The sequence below is a fragment of the Salmo salar genome, chromosome ssa21 (genome assembly GCF_905237065.1).
Source record: "Salmo salar chromosome ssa21, Ssal_v3.1, whole genome shotgun sequence".
Taxonomy (NCBI): domain Eukaryota; kingdom Metazoa; phylum Chordata; class Actinopteri; order Salmoniformes; family Salmonidae; genus Salmo; species Salmo salar.
The window spans coordinates 48,291,338-48,309,988 of NC_059462.1; the positions used below are offsets into that span (position 1 = coordinate 48,291,338).

At 42.2% G+C, this 18,651-nt stretch overlaps 1 protein-coding gene across 1 annotated transcript in view; it reads left to right on the forward strand.

Moving 5' to 3' along the window:
* Positions 1–9,309: 9,309 nt before the first annotated feature.
* LOC106582440 (glypican-6) overlaps positions 9,310–18,651 on the forward strand; it is a 160,588-nt gene continuing 151,246 nt past the window's right edge. The window contains exon 1 of the mRNA XM_014165554.2: positions 9,310–9,814. Within this exon, the coding sequence (XP_014021029.1) occupies positions 9,661–9,814 (154 nt within the window). The 5' untranslated portion in view covers positions 9,310–9,660. The remainder of the gene's footprint in view (positions 9,815–18,651) is intronic.

The following is an 18,651-nucleotide window of genomic DNA, read 5'->3' on the forward strand; positions in this document are numbered from 1 at the left end:
TGACCCTCCATCTTCTCCTGTCCTCATCTGCAGGCTTCCTGTTTCAGCGTCAAGTGATTGACCATTGGCTCTAGATTAGAATTGATTGCATCATAGAAATAACAATGGAAGCCTATTAGTATTCACACATACTGTGGCAGGTAGTGTGTCTCACTGTGTAATCAGCAGATAGCAGAACAACTGGATCCATTATTAACAACACATTGTCTAGCAGGCTGATGCTAAAGATGAGACTGGGGCCTTTTGATTTGAGTAATGCAGTGGTTCTAACTGGGTCGTATCGATCCGTCTATCCGGCTCCTGTTCATGACTGAACAAGGATGGATGCCCTGGTGGTCGTTGAAGGGTAAAAATACTGGGGTAACCTGAGAAAAGCTATTATGTGCTGTTAGCTCATGTAGAGGTATGAGAAATACGTTTTTTTGCTTGACTTTCCATGGGAATGGCTTGGAAGCAGTCATGGTCTCCTTTAGAGGACAGGAGAGGGGAACAGGCTGCTCTTGTGTGGAGGATTGGGTCTGGCATCTTCATGGCTGGACATGACTGTTATCATTACCATGGTCTTTGATCCTGTCTCTTCAGACTAGAAGTGCTTTATTGGTCCATTTGCACGAATATTCTTTTTTTTTTGCTGTCACACTAACCAACCTGACACACAACACATAGATCCCAGAGCAGCAACCCTGGAACGCTTAAGTAAAGTGCCTTGCTCAAGGGCACAACGGTGGTAGGTAGTATACAGGGATATTGAAGCCGGTAACCCTCCGACAGCCGGGTCTTTCCCTGCAGATTCCCCAGCAGGCCGCTCAGGGGTTCAAACCGTCTCTCTAACCTCGAGGCTACAGGCGAGTTACCGGCCCGCCTCTCTAACCTCGAGGCTACAGGCGAGTTACCGGCCCGCCTCTCTAACCTCGAGGCTACAGGCGAGTTTACCGGCCCATCTCTCTAACCTCGAGGCTACCGGCGAGTTTAGTATCGCCTATCAAAGGGATTCTATGTGTGTCAATCATCCGTTATTGTATTGACACTGCAGAATTCAATGGTCTCTTTTATCCCAAGTCTATAAAAAGTAATAAAGTGGCTGACATTTTCTCTGGGGTACTTCCAATGGCTACATCTGTGATTCAAACCTGTAGCCAGGTGCAGCTAAACCCCTTGGCTACTCGCCCTTGCTCTTGACTGGGAGATGCCAGAAGCTTGGACTTTTCTAACAGCCTGATGTTTTTAACATTGACCTCTACATGCATTAAAATGACTTGGCTATATTATGAGTCATGTCCTGGTCTTTCACTCTGTCTAAAACATATGAATTACTAGGTGTCATACCTTAGATGAAATAAGAAGTATAGGCTTCCTCTAATGGCTAGGACCAATTTGAAATGTTCTTTCACCTTTAAAAAAAATCTGAGATCACTCCATCATTCACATTACCCAGGTGTCTATTTTAATGTGAATTACTGTAAAACATTGACTACACGTCTCGGAGCGTGCACAGACAGCTATGACGTAAAACATGCTGACTACACGTCTCGGAGCGTGCACAGACAGCTATGACGTAAAACATGCTGACTACACGTCTCGGAGCGTGCACAGACAGCTAAGACGTAAAACATGCTGACTACACGTCTCGGAGCGTGCACAGACAGCTATGGCGTAAAACATTGACTACACGTCTCGGAGCGTGCACAGACAGCTATGACGTAAAACATGCTGACTACACGTCTCGGAGCGTGCACAGACAGCTAAGACGTAAAACATTGACTACACGTCTCGGAGCGTGCACAGACAGCTATGACGTAAAACATTGACTACACGTCTCAGAGCGTGCACAGACAGCTATGACGTAAAACATGCTGACTACACGTCTCGGAGCGTGCACAGACAGCTATGACATAAAACATTGACTACACGTCTCGGAGCGTGCACAGACAGCTAAGACGTAAAACATGCTGACTACACGTCTCGGAGCGTGCACAGACAGCTATGACGTAAAACATTGACTACTCGTCTCGGAGCGTGCACAGACAGCTAAGACGTAAAACATTGACCACACGTCTCGGAGCGTGCACAGACAGCTATGACCTAAAACATGCTGACTACACGTCTCAGAGCGTGCACAGACAGCTATGACGTAAAACATTGACCACACGTCTCGGAGCGTGCACAGACAGCTATGACGTAAAACATTGACTACACGTCTCGGAGCGTGCACAGACAGCTATGACGTAAAACATTGACTACACGTCTCGGAGCGTGCACAGACAGCTATGACGTAAAACATTGACTACACGTCTCGGAGCGTGCACAGACAGCTATGACGTAAAACATTGACTACACGTCTCGGAGCGTGCACAGACAGCTATGGCGTAAAACATTGACTACACGTCTCAGAGCGTGCACAGACAGCTATGACGTAAAACATGCTGACTACACGTCTCGGAGCGTGCACAGACAGCTATGACGTAAAACATCTGACTACACGTCTCGGAGCGTGCACAGACAGCTATGACGTAAAACATGCTGACTACACGTCTCGGAGCGTGCACAGACAGCTATGACGTAAAACATTGACTACACGTCTCGGAGAGTGCACAGACAGCTAAGACGTAAAACATCTGACTACACGTCTCGGAGCGTGCACAGACAGCTATGACCTAAAACATGCTGACTACACGTCTCAGAGCGTGCACAGACAGCTATGACGTAAAACATGCTGACCACACGTCTCGGAGCGTGCCCAGACAGCTATGACGTAAAACATTGACTACACGTCTCGGAGCGTGCACAGACAGCTATGATGTAAAACATTGACTACACGTCTCGGCGCGTGCACAGACAGCTATGACGTAAAACATGCTGACTACACGTCTCGGAGCGTGCACAGACAGCTATGACGTAAAACATGCTGACTACACGTCTCGGAGCGTGCACAGACAGCTATGGCGTAAAACATGCTGACTACACGTCTCGGAGCGTGCACAGACAGCTATGACGTAAAACATGCTGACTACACGTCTCGGAGCGTGCACAGACAGCTATGACGTAAAACATGCTGACTACACGTCTCGGAGCGTGCACAGACAGCTATGACGTAAAACATGCTGACTACACATCTCGGAGCGTGCACAGACAGCTATGACGTAAAACATTGACTACACGTCTCGGAGCGTGCACAGACAGCTAAGACGTAAAACATGCTGACTACACGTCTCGGAGCGTGCACAGACAGCTATGACGTAAAACATGCTGACTACACGTCTCGGAGCGTGCACAGACAGCTATGACGTAAAACATGCTGACTACACGTCTCGGAGCGTGCACAGACAGCTAAGACGTAAAACATTGACTACACGTCTCGGAGCGTGCACAGACAGCTATGAAGTAAAACATTGACTACACGTCTCGGCGCGTGCACAGACAGCTATGACGTAAAACATGCTGACTACACGTCTCGGAGCGTGCACAGACAGCTATGACGTAAAACATGCTGACTACACGTCTCGGAGCGTGCACAGACAGCTATGACGTAAAACATGCTGACTACACGTCTCGGAGCGTGCACAGACAGCTATGACGTAAAACATTGACTACACGTCTCGGAGCGTGCACAGACAGCTATGACGTAAAACATTGACTACACGTCTCGGAGCGTGCACAGACAGCTATGACGGAAAACATGCTGACTACACATCTCGGAGCGTGCACAGACAGCTAAGACGTAAAACATTGACTACACGTCTCGGAGCGTGCACAGACAGCTATGACGTAAAACATTGACTACACGTCTCGGAGCGTGCACAGACAGCTATGACGTAAAACATTGGACTACACGTCTCGGAGCGTGCACAGACAGCTATGACGTAAAATATGGTGACTACACGTCTCGGAGCGTGCACAGACAGCTAAGACGTAAAACATTGACTACACGTCTCGGAGCGTGCACAGACAGCTATGACGTAAAACATTGACTACACGTTTCGGAGCGTAAACAGACAGCTATGACGTAAAACATGCTGACTACACGTCTCGGAGCGTGCACAGACAGCTATGACGTAAAACATGGTGACTACACGTCTCGGAGCGTGCACAGACAGCTAAGACGTAAAACATTGACTACACGTCTCGGAGCGTGCACAGACAGCTAAGACGTAAAACATTGACTACACGTCTCGGAGCGTGCACAGACAGCTATGACGTAAAACATTGACTACACGTCTCGGAGCGTGCACAGACAGCTATGACGTAAAACATTGACTACACGTCTCGGAGCGTGCACAGACAGCTATGACGTAAAACATGCTGACTACACGTCTCGGAGCGTGCACAGACAGCTATGACGGCGCAGGAAATAGTGTAAAAAGGGAAAGATGGGATCATGCTAATCTTGCCCTAAAGCCTATTGATTTTGAACAACGTAATGTTTTATTGTCCTGACATTTGAATATGATTAGTGTAGCACCAATCCGTTCAGGAATGTTGCGTGGATGATATTGTTGTTGCTGCTCTAATCCATTGACATTAAGCAGTCAGTCAGCTCAGTGCATGTCTATGTCGACTCTGCCGACATTTAAAACAAGAGCTTCATTCATTAGTACACAAACCACAAGTCCTGTAAACTGTAAATCTAGAAGAAATGTACTGACAAAAGTTTCAGGATTGTCTGGTTGATATGGACCACTGTTATGAGCAATGTTGTGGCAGTATATATTGATTGGACTGTTGGTTAATGCCACGTTGGTAAATTAACCACAGGGGAGACCATATATTTCACAGCTTAAAGGCTCTGCTTAGGCTGCTTAAACTGCCTGCACGTTAAACCTGTCCTGTTTAACATTCATGCAAATTCATTGGAAATCTGCAGAGACAAAGACATCAAAGAACCCACATCTGGAGAAAATGAATGATACAGCAGTTCGCTGTTATACAATTAATACTCTGTGGGAAAGGTATGTAAATGTAAATTGTCAATGTCTGAGGATATGACAACAGGACCAGAATCCTTCCTTTAATCTTGCATTAGAACAGGCAACCTGCTGTCACGCCGACGATGTCAGACAGCGACAACTGTCCATGACCATTCGCTGGTTATTAGATGCATCGACACAGTGGAAATTCTTTCAAGTGGTGTGCAGAATGTCAACATAATGGCCATGTTCAAGACAATCAAAACCGTAATGCATCATGGGTAAATTGTGACTGATCTACAAATTATAATGAGTAGTTATTTATGATGCAAGGTTCTTTGTAGATCAGTGTGCAATGTCGAAACAAGCCCAATGACTCTTCTGCAGGTTTCCAATCAACATTGTAATTCAATGTGCTCGATGTGAATACTGCCTGTAACTGCCTTGAGGCCACTCATTAGTGGATCGATCTAAAGTATCACGTCTCACGACTTCATAAAGTTTTAAGAGTAATTATTGTAAAAGCTCCTCATTAACACTTATCTTATACAAGTATTGCAAATGTTCTTAATTCCCCCGAAAATAGGGTCAATGTCTGTCGCCGTTAGCCGCAGATTGTCTTGATTAGATAAAGTGGCTTCATTTGAAACCAGAAAAAAACGAAAACATTTTTGATCTGAAATGAATGTGCCTCCATGTTTCCTATATATTTATTCAGCAGATTGCTTACATTGCCAGTTTTCCTCCCACTGCCCTGTGGCTGATCTACAGGCATCATTCATACTAAGCACTCAGAAATCCCCTAATGCCAGAGGATGTGGAGGTCAGAAGTGCATATTCATATTTATTTATTACGTCATGGTCCGAATTCTACGAACGCTTTACCCTGTCTTTATTCCTGGAGGTCTAAACAGGGAACACATAACAAAATGAAATCTAGCCATTTACCAGAGTGAGATACCTTTGGTCCCAGAGCGTGAATTAAACCAAGCAGGATGCTATGTTGTGGGGCGGATTAAGTCTGTTGGTCAGGGTATCATCCCTACTGTAGGTCTCAATCCTTCCTAGGGAAAAGGTTGTGTTTTATCAGGGAGTGATTCTCAGATATGTTAAGCCATGAACTGTAAAAAACTATTATCTTGATGCATCCAAAGCATAGGTTAACTCATTCATACCACAATAAGGCACATCACAATATCGAATTTCAATCAATTAAAATGCACAGGGATGCTATTGAAAGATTTGGCACAATTACACAATTATCTAGCTAATGATTCAATTGGACCTAACCTAACTGATGTACAACATTTGAATGTATAATTCTCTGCATTGGATGTCTGTACTGTTTAATGTTCATTATAATCAGAAATCTGCGTTTGGTTTTGTCCTTGTTTCGTCCTTGATTCCTCCTTGCGCCAGATGAGTCGGCATGAGATGCACAATAGGATGCAAAAAGCAAAAGATAGAAGTCTTGCAGAGCAAATGTAAATTAATAAAAAAACATTTATTTATCCATGATGTCTTTCCCCAAGACATTTCCGACAAGACTTTGAAATAGTGGTTGACTATCACAGCTTTACAGACAGTAATGATTTTTGGGGTGTGTCGCAGTGCATATAAAAGCCAAACTACAACAGCAGCAACCTAGATAACAGCAATCCTCTGTGACACGGTAATGGGGTCTTGTCTACCATCCTTGAACAATAATGTCATAAAAATTTCAGCCATGACTAAATTATTTCAGACCCATGTACTCCAGAGATACAGTAGATCATTGAAATGGTAAAATGCAATGGCAGTGCATTTACTTTTATTTCCTAATCAACCCAGTTTTATTGCTTCACCGGGCTGTTTGCTGATGGTTCACAGGCTGTGTCAGGTGAATTCCCTACTTTGGGTTGGCTACATTCAGATGATCCTGCTATGCTATCGCTGTTAAGATAATTATGCTAATTGGGGTTTGTGAAGTTGACAGGTCCTGGGAAGGAGTTTAGATTTTGCTTTTAGAAAGATCAGGAAGGGTAATGATTTTTAGCACTTATCATAACATATCTGAATTCCCAACCTGTCCTTTTCTCTTTGACAACTAAACCATGGTTTTCCACTGGTGTGTGACTATATTGAATATAATTGTTCTGCTATTGAATTAAATCAAAAGCCAGAGTCTGTCAAGGAGAACATTAATACAGTTGTTATTTCTCACTGTATATGCATACTGTTTGTTGTTACTTTTTATTATTCAGTAGCTTAATTTCTCAGAGTCAAACATACCCCAAGGACGTGTTTGTCTGACACAATGAGGAATTTCCTGAAAGTGAGGGAGGACTGAGCACTGTAAATGTATTCTGAGTCTTCACTTGCCTCAGGAATCTCAGAATGTTCGTGGGGAACTTTCTGACCATGCTTTTTACACTCCTATTCTTTGTGGAACAACTCTTCCAGAAAAGAGAGTTGCCTGGAAGATATCTAGCTCAGGAGCAATTGTCTTTGACATTCAATGAATATATTCAACAGACCTATGCATTGTGGCGTATATTTCTCCATCTCCCATATTCTATGATAAGATTCCTGTCATTACTATTTCCAAACAAACTTTGAGAGTTATTTGTTAAAGACATGTTTCTGAACTTTGTCGACTACTGAGCATTTTTTAAACCTTCTGCTTTGGGCTGGATGTGTCAATGTGTAGTTCACACATGCATAATCTATGAGCAGAATTACTGTTTTACCTCAATTAGCCACAAAATCCCTAATTTGAAAGTGACTGTTTTCTTGAAGCTGTGCCGCAACATTTTCCCTACATTTCCCCCCCACGTGGGCCAGCCCCCTAGCAATTCGAGTTCTAACCAATGAGCTTCAGCCCCTCGCATTTGAGTGACAGTTAGCAAGAGGCCTGCCCAGCATTATCCAATGAGGTTGCAGGGCGGGCTCAATGGCTCAGTGGACACAGCAGAGAGAGAGGACAGAGAGAGAAAGAGAGCTTAACAACTTGGTGCACATATCTGCACATATGTGACGTAGTACACAATTTTCGTGGAACACTTTTGGCTCATGAGTGTTACTTTCAGAACTGCTGGCTAAAACGTATACAAGAGGATCAGAGAATCGCTTTAAGCCTTGGAAATAAGCTGGGGGGGATAGCCTACCTCCCATGTGAATTAAATAATTAATGTGTCTTACACAATATGTAGCAAAGCCAAGGTAATATCAATGCTTTGTTGACATAGAACATTTCACTGTGCCTAGATACAATCAGTTCATCTACCGTTTTTCAAATTTCCACAATTGGTTATCACACCCTAAAGGGTCAGTAATGCAGTATTTGGTTAACATGTTGCATTTTAGCTCACTATGGAGAAAATACCCTGTCACTGGAAGTGTAATGATGTCGGACTATGGAGAAAATACCCTGTCACTGGAAGTGTAATGATGTCGGACTATGGAGAAAATACCCAGTCACTGGAAGTGTAATGATGTCGGACTATGGAGAAAATACCCTGTCACTGGAAGTGTAATGATGTCGGACTATGGAGAAAATACCCAGTCACTGGAAGTGTAATGATGTCGGACTATGGAGAAAATACCCTGTCACTGGAAGTGTAATGATGTCGGACTATGGAGAAAATACCCTGTCACTGGAAGTGTAATGATGTCGGCTACAGTATGCTGTGTTAACACCCCTGAACACTGTGCGCCAGTCAGTCTGAATGGAACCGTACATGTAACTCTGACATCTAACGGAGGTGGAAGTGTAGCTGCTATTGCAGCCATTATGATAATCCACTGTTGATCTACTCCGCTACTAAAGCTGCTCAAAAATCATTAAAGCACTGAAAGGTTCAAGCATGGTCTCCACACAACACAGCCAATATACCAGTACCACCTCAGTCACACCGCGGCTGTAAGAAGATTACACCTGAGCTAGTCATAAAATCCACTGATAATCAATGTCAGGTTTGACCAAATCCATCAATCATTGTCACCTTGTCCTGATTCAGTCGATTCCACGTACAAGCACAGCCCCATTGTTCAACACAGGCTCTGAAATGGAGAGTTCTCTCATAGAGAACCACTGTCATAGACAATAGGCTGTAAACTACTGGGGTATATTTATTTGGTAGGCTTACCAACTGACTGTTGAGTTGATCAAGCAATATAATAATGTAATAAACATATAATATGGTGTAATATGAAGAAAGACATATGAAAGAAATGCTGTTAAATGCTGTTAAACCAGGACAGTACATCCCTTTAACTGCCAGTAAAACAATTATAGGCTTTATCACCAATTCAGGAGCAATCCAATCCATGTGAAATCTAGTTTGACAGTCTGGCGAGACTGACTCCACTCCGTGTTTTCCCACCCTCTCTGATTTATTAATGCATCATAGGTGTCTCCCTCCTCTTCAGTTCTGAGTATTTTGACTTTCTACAGTAACGTATAACAACACCCAACGGCGCTTTCTGAGTGAAGTTGAGTGAACACGTTGAGATCCCGTTCTCTGTTGGATCAATGTGGTTTTACCTGGACTCACAACAACATTCTGTTTTGCGTCAACGCAGGACCGTCAACCATCGTTGGCAAAATAAACAGATTTTGATTGAGAAAGATGTTATGATAGACAGTTGTAGAAAAGTGGTGACCATTAGACGTTGAGTTGTTAGTACCTACTACGTCCGGATGCACTGCAGTGGAGTTCCTCTCTAATCGGGAATCTGCAGAGGATTAAAGAAGGATTAATCACAGAAGTGCACGATGTTGAGAATACGGACCGTCCTATGGACTTTATCTGTCGCGCTGTCCGTTGTCGCTGGACCAGATTTTAAAGCACATAACTGCAGTGAGGTTAGACAAGCTTCTATCGCAAAAGGCTTCAGCTTTGAAAATGTTCCTCTGCAAGAAATGTCAGGTAAGAAGGGAATGTAAGATGTCAGTGCTACCTGTCAATATAATGATGTATTGAACACAGTCGTAAAGTGGGTATAGTTATGGCATAATAAACCATATCATGTGGATAAGAAGAACAAATCTTATACTGTATTATGCAAAACTGTAATGTTCTAATTTACATCACTTACTACTATAATGCGCGTGAATGGACATTTTGATAACCGGCGCCTTGGCTTTAGGCTACAAAGCATTTTATTTAGGGATATAGTTGTTTATTATGATAATGCACAGCCATATGAAAGTATTGTTGCTATTGAGTGAAGGCTATACTCGCCTGTCATCCATGAAGTTGTGGTTGATTTTGCTTTATGAAGGAAATGTATGTGTGATATAAAGGTAGCCAGAATAATGAATATAACTGAACACACACGGACCTTAGGCCTACCTAGGTTACTTTAACATTGTACAACATGTTTAACTGAACCTTTATTTAACTAGGCAAGTCAGTTAAGAACAAATTCTTATTTACAGTGACAGCCTACACCGGCCAAACCCGGATGACACTTGGCCAATTGTGTGCCGCCCTATGGGACTCCCAATCACAGCTGGTTGTGATACAGCCTGGATTCGCACCAGAGTGTCTGTAGTGACGCCTCAAGCACTGAGATGCAGTGCCTTAGACCGCTGTGCCACTCAGGAGCCCCAGCCTATAATACAAACCCCTTAGAAATAAAACTCTAGCCATTTAAAACTCTCGATTAATTCCTAATCAAAGTAGCCTAATGCAGATATGTCTCAGTAGCCCAGTTTATAACGTTCCCATTCGTGATACTTTCGTTCATTGTTTCAAAGTTAAACCTAAATATATCCATTAGCCTACATTTAAAATATAATAGAAGTAGTCCTGGACATAATGCTATTTTAATATTTGACTGAATAAAGTCAATTTCTTTGTTTATCTAACATTGTGAATAATATGTAAATGGAAGCAACAGAATAAACCTGCTGGTGTGTCCAGTAGAGGTCTCTGAGTCTTCTTTGTGCCTCTGTGTCGAAATAATTCAGAATCGTCAGCCATCCATTCACTGGATTGAGTTCTGTCTTGTTAATAAAGTAACAATGACGCCGTCATATAATGCTACCTCAAGTCATTGCAAACATCAGTGCAATTCAATTATCCAACCAATATCCATTCTCCTTCACATGTGTATCAACCACAGGGTAATGCTGGCATGATGCTATTATGATGCTTCTTGTTAATGTAAATACATAATGGTAGCCTGCTGGTCTTCAGAAATATTTATATGGACTTTCCCTATTTCAGGCCATGGAGGCTTGAATTTTTCAGACCCACCCAAGTGAAACTGTGACTGGCTCAGTCAGAACCTACATTATTGCTCCAGTGTTCTGCTCCAGGGTTCTGCTCCAGGGTTCTGCTCCAGGGTTCTGCTCCAGGGTTCTGCTCCAGTGTTCTGCTCCAGCATTCACAAGGATAGATTTGCTCAAGGAGAGTTGTCATAAGGAACATTTGAATTATTTTGTTTAGGTAATAATTATCGATTGCATGCATGAAGTGGATCAAATAGTTGTTTCCTCTTTCCCTTCCCATATGAGTATAAACTTTGTCCGGCCAGACCATTAATATCATGATGTCATGATCCCATAATTCTGTAGTTGGACAGAAATCTGGCACAGGTGAAAGGTTGTGTATTTGATAACAAGCACACCTGTTCATAGACGGGCTTGAAGATCTACCTGATTTGAATCCCTCAGATGTAGGCACGCTCCTGTCATTGACGTCTAATCTCCAAATGAATGAAAAGCTCAGTCTGTCATCTCTGAGTGATGCAGCTGTATGGAAGCACTGTGATCACATCCACAAGGGTGTTGACCTCATTTGTCTTCAAGAATGGCAATGACCGATTTAATGCAATGTCAACACCTCAGCAAATTGATTGCTGAAAGTCTGAGAGAGTGCATATTTCAGATTTGTGCACTGTGCATATTGTCTGTTTAGCCGACACAATTGTGTACATATCCTTTATTTATTAATAATAGTGATGTAAACATCTCTGTGTCACTGCCACTGGTGCAAATGGTGTCTCATCTAATATCCTTGTACAACCAGCATGCCAGTCAATAGACCATACAGAGCTGAGCATGCCCTTAGAAAAACGGTTTCCAAAAGGTTTCTTTGGCTGTCCCCATAGGAGAACTCTTTTTGGTTCCAGGTGTAATCCTTTTTGGTTTCAGGTAGAACCTTTTTGGGTTCCATGTAGAACCCTCTGTGGAAAGGGTTCTACCTGGAACCCAAAAGGGTTCTTCAAAGGGTTCTCCCATAGGGACAGCTGAAGAACCCTTTTAGGTTCAAGATAGCACCCTTTTTTCTAAGAGTGTGTTACAGTATTGATTCAATGTACAATTGAGATGGAAAAAACCCCAAGTCTCTATATTGTATAATCAGGTTGATATTTTCATTCGCTAGCCTATTGGTGTGAAGCCAATCCTTCAAATATTTAATGTGAATTCTAACCGTAGTATAGAGCAGGAAGCTCTGTGTATCGTTTTACTTTGTGATTGAATCCTGTCCAAAGCTCTTCACTGCATAATCAGTTGAGTTGAGGTCTGTTGCTTTTGGCCATGTCCTCAAGAGGAGAGCCGTCAATTTCTAGTTGTGGTCAAAGAGAGATGGGTTGATGTCTGACACCTCAGAGACTGATGATATTGTACATCATCAAATTATATTGAAGGCACCGGAATTCCCCTCATATCCTTACAAAATCCCTTTGGCTTCATATTGTACATGGTTCTACTCTTTTTCAGTGGTGTCTGATATGCAAACATATGTGATTTTTATTCGCTATAGGCTAATTGAGCTCAGTTGACTGACTTTAGTGCTTGAATATTGTGCTCAGCTTTTGGAGTGAATGAAAGATGTCCGTGGCACTGTCTCAACCCCGTTGCTTTGTATCTCACTCGTTATAATTCATTAGGGGTTTAAATATAGCTTCATTTGATTGTAATTCCTTCATTTAACCAGATGGTGTCTCTGCACAACTTCTTGTGAAAACATGAATTTACAGGTTATTAGCATTAACAATGTCAAGGTAAACAAGTTGTGAATGATAATTTAGGATTATTGAAGGTGATTAGGCTTGTTCAAAGCTACTTTCAAGAGAGTCTAATCTGCAGTTAGCATGCTATTCCACTCCTATTGTTTGAGACCGGTGGTTTATATTGAATGTGTTTGTGGGACTCAGTTGGAGCAGCCAGGTCCTGACCAGAGTGTGTGGTCAGAATTAGCCAGGTCATGTAGAATGTCAGCAGGGGTGTCAGCATTATTGACAGAAGTGCTGCTATGTGTCAAAGCCTGCAGGCCCGGATGGAACGGTAATACCGTGGGCCCTGGCCTGTGCATTTTCAATAGGCCCTGGTCCAAGTTGACAGGAAGTACAGTGGCGAAGGCTTAAAAACTAAGAGTGACTGGGAAAGTGGACCGGCTGCACAATGCACTTCATGTCCTTAGTCATTGGACTGTCAGCGCAGCTAAAATTGTCTGGTGCTCCTCCAGTTCTCCTCTACAGGTTATTGACTCTGTATTTAATTTTTTTTTTTTAAATCGGTCAGTGAGTTCATTATATACCTCCTTAATCCAAGCCCATCACTGCCCTGGTGAAAGACTAGCCCTGCACGCAGGCTTGTGACAGATCTGTCTCAGGTTCCATTCACTGACCCAATGAATTACCCAATGCCTGAGACGAGACGCGACGACAGGGGGACTTGGAAGATGAGTCAGACAGACTGCTAGACCCTTCCTGGTAGATGTGTGTTATTAGGAACACAGACACACACACACACACACGTCCAAACTGTGTCTGTGGAACTTCTCAAGCTGTCCCAGCTCCACCCTATCATTTCACGTCCTGCTCAGCCTTCCTGTTCCCAGCAGTGGAATGGGACAGAAATAACGGTGCTGATATTTGATGTGGTCCATGGCTGCATATACAAGCAGCCAAATGATCTCTGCTGAGCCGTGTAATGTGTGGAATGGATTGAAAATAGCTAAATGGGAGAGCCAGGCCAGCAGAGAGAACAGCCAAGTGAATGTGCTGGTCTCTGGCATGATTCATCCGTATTACTATGCTGCATTATCAGATTATTATGTCCCACCCACTAAACACACAGTTGAGGTGATGGATCAAGGATCACATGTGATGGTGTGGTGGTGGTGGTAACCCTCTGCATTTCAATGGCCAACTCATAAAAAGGATGGTGATGGAATTGTTCTTGATTGGACAGTTGGGATTGGCATTGATTGAAAGTGTTGTAAATAGCAGTGTTGGCGGTAGGGCTGTTGGGGTTATAATCTGTAGATTTAATCATGTATCATCAGGAAAGCCAGGGACCCAAACAGTCTTTTTCTCCAAAGTGGATTTCTCAAACGCCTCTTCTATCTCCATGCCAATAATCATGCTCATGAATACTAAAATGGGCTGCATGACAGGGTTTCTCTCTTGGATCAGGAGGAACGACTCCGGTCTGTCTGCTGCTGTTTCATCCTCGCAGGGAGAATAACAGAATAAAAGGGCAGTCGCTCAAAGCATATCAACAAGCTCCTGCAGCGTAGACGCTGGTGGCAGTATCTTTTGTCAAGAAATTAAGTTGTCAAGGGGACACTGTTTTCTCCTCCACTTTTGTCTTTAGTTCTTTTATATTGGATACAAATGTGTAATTGAGCATTTCAATTAAATTCAATTTAAGGGCTTCATTGGCATGGGAAACGTATGTTAACATTGCCAAAGCAAGTCAAAATGGATAATTAACAAAAGTCAAATAAACAATAAAAAATGAACAGTAAGCAGCAAGAGCGTTTCTCTTACTGCTGCATACTCAATCTATTTTTCATTCTAGGGTTCTTGTTGATATTTTTTATTTATTTAACTAGGCAAGTCAGTTAATAACATATTCTTATTTACAATGACGGCCTAGGAACAGTGGGTTAACTGCCTTGTTCAGGGGCAGAACGACAGATTTTTACCTTATCAGCTCGGGGATTCGATCTAGCAACCTTTCGGTTACTGGCCCAACGCTCTAACCACTAGGCTGTATAGCTCACTGTTTGTTCACACTTGCCACTGTTTTGATCATATTCCCAACAGTACAATTTTAGATACGGTATAGTGTCATTATACTTCACATTATAAAGGAGATATCTTTAGATACGGAGCTTGGAAGATGAAAGGCTCATTTCTGTACCACTACACCCCTGTAGTTGATTTTTAGCACGTTTTCAGTGTTGTCATTCTTCCTAAGCATCTTTTCTTTAAGGCTCTCTGCACACTTGTTGATTTTAAATTAGTCTTAATAAGGAATACACACCATAATATATCTCTTAAAAGTCATTGGTTATGGATAATAGTCAAAAGTAAGTCTCTCCATTTATATAAAACAATATATATACTTGTCCCTGTTTGAACTTGAAGGTCTCGACCAATAGTGTGAGGGTTTGTTAAATTATTTTCATTGTTATTTAAGTTAGACTTGTCAGCTCTCTCATGTAATCTCAGAGAAGATAACACACTGACTCTGTATCGGTACCCCCCTGTATATAGTCTCGCTATTGTTATTTCACTGCTGCTCTTTAATTGTTTGTTACTTTTATCTCTTATTCTTATCTGTATTTTTGGAAACTGCACTGTTGGTTAGGGGCTCGTAAGTAAGCATTTTACTGTAAGGTGTACACCTGTTGTATTCGGAGCATGTGACTAATATGATTTGATTTGACACATTGTCACAGGCAGGGCATCCTCCTTGGCACTAATAATGATAAATGATTAATAAATCAAACATGTCTGACAATCTCATCACTGTCTAATTAAGTATATATAGCATACATATTTACAAGAAATTACCAGTGATTCTCGTGAGATTGTAAACAATAAATGTTTTAAAAATGCAAGTCATCATTACTTTTTTGTGTGAAAGAATATACTTTCACTGTCGGAATGGAATCCATGTCTTTCAGAATCTGTCAGAGCTATCCACTTAAAATACAACCAGAAGCTATGGAGAATAAGTTATTCAATTGCTTTGTCATGTTAATATAATCCAACATTAATATATGGTTTTGGTTGGGGATCTTGTTGAAGATTATTTGATTGGAGTGATATGAAACCTATGTGAAAGAGCACTATTTTAGGAAATTGAAAGTCATGTATAGTCACCTTAGCCCACAGCAGTGAAAATGTGTGTAACGTTTGGTCAACTCTTAACTTTTTAAACAACTCTGGAAGTAATGATCACTTACATACACCCCCGGTGAATCAGTGGATCTTCTTGGATTAACAAAGACCTGGCCCGTGTCTACAGCAACAATGTTCAGTCATACATACGTTATATCTCCCTATTCCTCCTCAACCTGTCAAAGCAGTGAGCCATCAAAAAACAAAGCCCCTTAGATTCCAACGGCGGTGGCTAGGTATTCAATCTTTAGCCCCATGTCTGTCACGTCAGTCCTGTTGACAACAGACTAGACATGTGTACCTGTAGGAGTGCTTTGCCTTTTCACCGCTCCTGGGCAGGGGCCAACGAGGTTGCGTAAGCGGCCATGGGGGATGTATTGAGCGCTCCTCTCAGTCCACTTGGCCACAGAGTGGAGGTATACCAGAAGAGTAACAGGGCACGAATGAAGACCAGAGCTGCGGTACGGTAGTAAGCTGTAAATGAGTAGTGAAAGGTAATGATCAGTACAGGCCTTAGGGCCTTCCTAGTGTCTAGTCTCAGCCACCAGCTGCTACCTGGCTGTAAGTCCTTAGCCATGCTCCAGTTAGCAAGTTGATGCAGAAGAGTCACACTTCTAGGCCCGCTGCCCATGAATATCAAATGTCCTCAGCCGTGTTTCCATTCCTGCACCACTCCTTTTATTACATACTGTAGTCCCCAATAAATATCAAAGCCAGACATGGTTGTACGTATGCTGATTATGCATAGCTTGTCATTCCACACTGTAATATACATAGTGTTTTGGGATCCTCTATAGGTTTACCATTCTTTATGGGATCCTCTATAGGTTTACTATTCTTTATGGGCTCCTTTATAGGTTTACCATTCTTTATGGGATCCTCTATAGGTTTACCATTTCCAGTGTATGCCATCTAGTTGTGTGTATCATTGTTGAAGGTAGCTATTCTGGTATCATCATAGACATTCTTATCCAATGAGGTGCTATCCCAGTCAGATTTATAGTATTGGTTCCAGATCCAACATTTAATCATCTTTATTTTACTCTTATTATTATTATCTATCTACCTCAAATACCTTGTACCCCTGCACATTGATCTGGTACTGGTACTCCCTGTATATAGCAGCACATTGATATGGTACTGGTACTCCCTGTATATAGCAGCACATTGATCTGGTACTGGTACTCCCTGTATATAGCTCCACATTGATCTGGTACTGGTACTCCCTGTATATAGCAGCACATTGATATGGTACTGGTACTCCCTGTATATAGCTCCACATTGATCTGGTACTGGTACTCCCTGTATATAGCAGCACATTGATCTGGTACTGGTACTCCCTGTATATAGCAGCACATTGATATGGTACTGGTACTCCCTGTATATAGCAGCATATTGATCTTGTACTGGTACTCCCTGTTTATAGCTTCATTCTTGTGTATTTTATTTTTTCATTTTAATATTTTTTAAAACCCTATCGTTGGGAAGGGCTTGTAAGCAAGAATTTCACAGTAAAGTCTATACCCGTTGTGTTACTTTGAAGTGACTTCCACAATACTTTTGGGAAGTCTTTTTTTAGACAGTAAACCTTTAGCGTTGAACTTTAAGGGAGTCCACAGCAGGGCGATCTATGACGTACAAGTCACCTCAGCTGCAGCATGAGGGCCTTTAGAAAAATGGAATGGACCAGATTTCAAATGTCATTGAATGGCTATTTTCTGTATATGGCAGAATCAACAGATCCTGAAAGTACGTTATATTGGCTAGAGAGCTCATTTACCTACAAGCCCTTTTCAAATACACCTGAGAATAAGGCACATGAATATGGTCTTTGAAACAGCATTTCTGTGCAGTAGCAGAGGGACTAGCCTAATTTTAAATGATTTTTCTTGCTTGTGTGAATTCCCTTAGGTGATTTCTTTCCCTTGCAATGAAACATCTTATTCTAATGAGAATGAATTCGCTTACAAATCAATTCTTCTTGCCACACACCCCTACAATGACAGAGTTGCGAGTTTGTGGCACATTTTGAAATGCATTGACAATGGCATTTCATCATTGTGACATTGGTTTAGATATTAACATTTTGATATTCCATCATATTTGACTCTCCTGAGGACACAGACCACCATGTCATTGTGTTGAAGGTACACTGTGACACTGTCATGTGTAGTCCTACTGTGCTGCTTTTACCTCTCTCTGAGGACATGTTCAATATTCATATAAGAACATACACTGATTATACCAAACATTAGGACACCTTCCTAATATTGAGTTGCACCCCTCCCTTTTTGCCTTCAGCACAGCCTCAATTCGTTGGGGCATGGTCTCTACAAGGTGTCGAAATGTGGACCATTTTTGATACACACGGGAAACTGTTGAGCGTGAAAAACCCCAGCAGCCTTGTAGTTCTTGACACACACCGGTGCGCCTGGCACCTACTACCATACCCTGTTCAAAGGCACTTAAAACTTGTTGTCTTGCACATTAAACCTCGAAATGGCACATAATCCATGTCTCAATTGTCTCAAAGCTTAAAAATCATTCTTTAACACTGATTGAAGTGGATTTAACAAGTGGCGATCATAGCTTTCACCTGGATTCCCCTGGTCAG